Here is a 5466-nt window from a genome sequence, read left to right as displayed (position 1 = left end):
TTGTTTTGAATTTCAATCTGATGATGGCGGTGTTGTCTCGCCGAAACGTACCTGTACAGTGTGTATTATGGGGCCGGTGCGTGATATTGCAGAAGTAAAAATCGCACTTTCACGTGTCGGGTACAGGGCCAAACATAGGCAACTAAATGAATAAATTCACTTTCATTTTTCTTCCTTTTCCGTTGCGCATTGCTCCATGGAGCGACCTCACTCGCACCCCCAGTGCGACCTGCCTAATTGAACGGCGACCGCAAAAAGCGGCCAAATCATCGGAAATTTTTAACACACTTCTTCTGGCTGACACCTGTTTTAAGTGCCGAAGTGATAAAATTTCTCTATGACACACATTCGAGCCGGCAGCCAGCAGCGGTTCCTAATCATGCCACCAAAGTCGAATTCCGGCTGGTTCCGCTAATCAATGGCCGATTCTTTCTGCAGGTTGAGGGCATCATGCAACGGCCAACACACTAGAAAAGTGTCCAAAGGCAGAGCAAAACCCGTCAAGAATGACCGATTCCACACCGATATGTCGATGCAGGGTGCTCTATTTGGGCTCCAGCGTGCCCCACCAGACCAAAGACGGCCTCCAGGGCATCCAGGAACCATTGCAGGAGCTCTATCCAGACCAGGTGAGACAATCTAATGAAACCAGCAGGAATATTGAATTTCGAACATTTTTGGCTCCAGGGCGCCACTGGGGCAAAGGGAATCGACAGCTGGCTCAGCGTCTGGTCCAATGGAATCCTGCTGGAAAACGTCGACGAAAATCACAAGAAAATCACCCGGTTTTTCCCCATAGAAAGTCTGCACTATTGTGCAGCAGTAAGGTGAGCGGATACATTTGCGCTAGATTTAAGCCGTTTTTAAGGCAAAACTGGCCGAAATTGTGAAGATTTCGCATGCGATAACGGAACCTAGTCGAATATTCGTCATCGGTCATCGAAAGTAAACTGGATCTTGAACCGCGAAAAAGGTCAATCGTGCATTGAAATGTTGCTGCAAGGTTATGCCAACCGAAGGAATGCGCTAAAACTCTTTTCTATGGGCTTGTTATCCTTAAGGTCATCGTTAAAAATACTAACTGGAAACTTCGAAGCTTTAAGAAGAAGTTTTCAACAGAAATCAAAGTTTTAGGCTCTGCATTGGCGGTTTTTGGCTTGACTTCCACGGCTTATGAACTGTGATTTTCTATCAAAAACATCATTTAGGCCAAATGAGCTTTAAGCGTCTTCAATGTCCACATTTTCGCTTACAGCTTTTGAGAGGTTAGGAATTCCAGATAAATCCTGATGGAAAATACAGTTTCTGCGCATGAACGATCATCTATCTATATCTACCTTTCGATCAGGCCTTATCTGCGAAAGCATTATTTCCAACGGTTTGAGTTGAGCGGATTTAAAATTTACCCATTTTTACTTCTAGCAAATATGGGTTTTCAGAAGCTCTATTTTAAAGGTCTTTAGAGTTGAATCGCTTTTTGCGTCGGTTTCTGTAAGTTGGAAAATTAAAATTTCACATTTTCCTAAAAATTAGTGATTTTAAATGATCTGTAAGTGAGTAAAACAGGTCCTAAGACGCTCTATCGAAAACTTCTTTTTCAATCGTTTCCTATTGGAAATAGTCAATAACTGAACAAAAGATTATCTAAAATGAAACATAACCTAACAGAAAAGATACAGTTTCTGAAACGTCCTATCGAAAAGGTCGTTTGGACGGAATCGATATATTCAACGATTTCTGAGTTGCGAGGTCGTAAACTTCGAAAACCGCTGAAAATTACACATTTTTGTTTCTAGCTTTTTAAAGGTTAGGAATTTTAAATGAAACCTTTCATAAAAACTGTAGTTCCTGAAACGTTCTATCGAAAAGGTAATTTGAAAAGAATCGATATATTCAACGATTTCTGAGTTGCGAGGTCTTAAACTTTGAAAACCACTGGAAACTCCACATTTTTGCTTCTAACTTTTTAAAGGTTAGGAATTTTGAATGAAACCTTTAATAAAAACTGCAGTTCCTGAAACGTTCTATCGAAAAGGTAATTTGAACAGAATCGATATATTCAACGATTTCTGAGTTGCGAGGTCGTAAACTTTGAAAACCACTGGAAACTCCACATTTTTGCTTCTAACTTTTTAAAGGTTAGGAATTTTAAATGAAACCTTTCATAGAAACTGTAGTTCCTGAAACGTTCTATCGACAAGGTCATTTGGACAGAATCGATATTTTCCACGATTTCTGAGTTGCGAGGGCGTAAACTTCGAAAACCACTGAAAATTACACATTTTTGTTTCTAACTTTTTAAAGGTTAGGAATTTTAAATGAAACCTTTAATAAAAACTGCAGTTCCTGAAACCTTCTATSGAAAAGCTCATTTTGACTRAATCGATATATTCACCGATTTCTGAGTTGCGAGGTCTTAAACTTCGAAAACCACTGAAAACTCCACATTTTTGCTTCTAACTTTTTAAAGGTTAGGAATTTTAAGTGAAACCTTTCAGAAAAACTACAATTCTAGAAACGTCCTATCGAAAAGGTCATTTTCACTGAATCGATATATTCACCGATTTCTGAGTTGCGAGGTCGTAAACTTCGAAAACCACTAAAAATTACACATTTTTGTTTCTAACTTTTTAAAGGTTAGGAATTTTAAGTGAAACCTTTCATAAAAACTGCAGTTCCTAAAACGTTCTATCGAAAAGGTCATTTGGACAGAATCGATATATTCAACGATTTCTGAGTTGCGAGGTCGTAAACTTTGAAAACCGCTGAAAATTACACATTTTTGTTTCTAGCTTTTTAAAGGTTAAGAATTTTAAATGAAACCTTTAATAAAAACTGCAGTTTCTGAAACGTCCTATCGAAAAGGTCATTTTGACTGAATCGATATATTCACCGATTTCTGAGTTGCGAGGTCATAAACTTCGAAAACCACTGAAAACTTCACATTTTTGCTTCAAACTTTTTAAAGGTTAGGAATTTTAAATGAAATCTTTCATAAAAACTGTAGTTCCTGAAACGTTCTATCGACAAGGTCATTTGGAGGGAATCGATATTTTCCACGATTTCTGAGTTGCGAGGTCGTGAACTTCAAAAACCACTGAAAATTACACATTTTTGTTTCTAACTTTTTAAAGGTAAGGAATTTTAAATGAAACCTTTCATAAAAACTGTAGTTCCTGAAACGTTCTATCGAAAAGATCATTTGGACGGAATCGATATTTTCAACGGTTTCTAGGTTGCGCGCTTTCAAACTTTGATGGTCCTGTTAACGTCCACGTTTTTGCTTATAGCTTTTTAAAGGTTATTAATTTTAGATGAAACCGCATATGAAAAATAGACCTTTCAGATTCTCAATCATAAATTTCTTTCGAGCACAATCGGTATTTTCAAGCCTTTCTGAGTTACGCGCTTTTGAACTTCCAAGACCAGTAAAAACTCCACATTTTTGCTTCTACCTTTTTAAAGGTTAGGAATTGTAAGTAAAACCTATTAGCAAAAATACAGTTTTTGGGACTTTGTATCGAAAAGGTAATTTGGGCGCAATCGATAATTCCAAAAGTTTCTGAGTTACGCGCTTTCAAACTTTGATGGTCCCTTGAACGTCCACATTTTTGCTTATCGCTTTTTAAATGCTACGAATTTTAGACGAAATCTCAATACGAAAAACAGTTTGAGATTCTCGATCAAAAATGTCATTGGAGGAAAATCGGTATTTTGAAGCGATTCCGAGTTACGCGCTCTTAAACGTCAACGACTCCTTAAATGTCAGTCCTACTTGAATAGTGCCAAACTCTAAATCTAGTGAGCATTTGGCAAAATTGACGTTGACGCTTTTGACGGTTAACTGAAAAACTGTGTTTTTGACGGCCGGAATGTTCCCGTTATTGAAACGAAAAGTCTTCAAAACAATGAAGCAAAACGTGGCCAGCTAGACAACGCCTTTATGAGTCTTACGGGTTGAACAACAATGACTTTCACGGTAAAATATCGAGTGTTTCTTCGCAGGGACGCATTGACCTTAAAATGGCGTGCACGCTTCATATGCCAGCGAAATATCATAAGCCGTTCTAATTAATGGTATGTGATTGCGGGCATTCTTCCATGACGAAGAAAGCCTGAAAATGCGGAGGAAACTTTCAGGCCCCTCGGTGCCGTTCAACTGATTCGCCTGAACCCGCGCAACTTCTTCATTTCAATTTTTAATTGCCTGCGGAGGCCATGAGAACATGCGCTGCATCCGCTACATATTGATGGTTGATCGTAAACATTAATGGAAGGAAGCGCAGATTTTCTGGGGCGGCTTCGCATGACAAAAAACGGCCTTTTGGCTTCCATTCAAGTACCTCGGATGCACCTGACTTTCCGGCAATTAGGCGCAAAAGGCCCTTGAAGATGCGCAGGCTGGCTTCGTTCTAAGGTCGCGCAATTAATTCAATTATTTCCACGATTACACTTTAGCCTTCGCGGTTGCATTGTCCGACAATTCGCATCGATGCGGATCGATTGGAAGAAAATGCCACATTTTCTTCTCGGCCCAGCACGTTATCGGTTGCGTAAGATCGCAGGTAGTATGTCAGTCTTCGGCTGAAGAACAGGTTTCTTCGAAAGAATCTCGTCGACTTGATAGTGGCCTCAAGATTCTTGAGAACGGCCCCGATTTGCCTATGTTTAATTCATTCGGAATTCTTGATCGATCATAATGTCGGAACTGGATGCCCCCGTCCATGATGGGTGGGAACGAAGACAAAAGTTCTGGCTCGCATAGTCGACATTCCATCCATCCTGCCAGCGCGATTTTCCCTTCTTTCCATCGGCCAAGTTACGGTTTTGTTCTATGGTTATGGTTGCTGTTGGTGAAGTAAAGTGGACACACTCTTAATGTATGAATAAAAGTATATTGATAAATGATAAAGAACATGTGTTGTATTTTATTATACAAAAGTAGATTTCCGAACACGAGAACGATTCTGTATCAGCAGCGATTTGACGACGACTAACTAAAAAGGTTGTTCTCCCCATAAACAAAAAATTATGCTGCCTAAGCAATATGGCTTTGTGGTACATTGTGGTCCAAAATATATATGGCTGAACTTAAATTGAATATTTACCTCGTGTGATAATCTGTCCGTTTGAAGTGTGCAATTATCGAAAAATTACAGCGGTAATTGCACAGTGTGCAATTATCACTCATCGATAATTGCATTGTTTACGAAAAATATTTGACAGGTGTCTTTTCATGTTGAATTAGACATCAAATGTCTTCCTGACATACCTAAGATTACCAATTAACCCCGAAAATTTCACGTCGTCATGGAATCATAATAAATATCACTGTTGACTGATTTATTTAATGTGATTGATGTGAAATATGTTCTCAAAAATTAATAAAAATGAATCGTTTTGGAGATATTCCCGACGAATATATTGATAAATTGGTGGTTAGCAGCGAACCGACAAACACCGCAA

The 5466-nt window shown here is 38.9% G+C and overlaps 1 protein-coding gene across 1 annotated transcript in view; it reads left to right on the top strand.

Annotated features, from left to right (window-relative positions):
* Positions 1-34: 34 nt before the first annotated feature.
* LOC109545931 overlaps positions 35-5466 on the top strand; it is a gene marked incomplete at its 3' end in the record, with an annotated part of 10901 nt that continues 5469 nt past the window's right edge. The window contains exons 1-2 of the mRNA XM_048665746.1: positions 35-629; positions 688-827. Coding sequence (XP_048521703.1) covers positions 507-629; positions 688-827 — 263 coding nt within the window. The remainder of the gene's footprint in view (positions 630-687; positions 828-5466) is intronic.

Source organism: Dendroctonus ponderosae, unplaced genomic scaffold, assembly GCF_020466585.1.
Source record: "Dendroctonus ponderosae isolate FM_Combo_2020 unplaced genomic scaffold, Dpon_F_20191213v2 Dpon_F_20191213_4, whole genome shotgun sequence".
In the NCBI taxonomy this organism is placed as follows: domain Eukaryota; kingdom Metazoa; phylum Arthropoda; class Insecta; order Coleoptera; family Curculionidae; genus Dendroctonus; species Dendroctonus ponderosae.
This window is presented reverse-complemented; position numbering and strand designations above follow the sequence as displayed.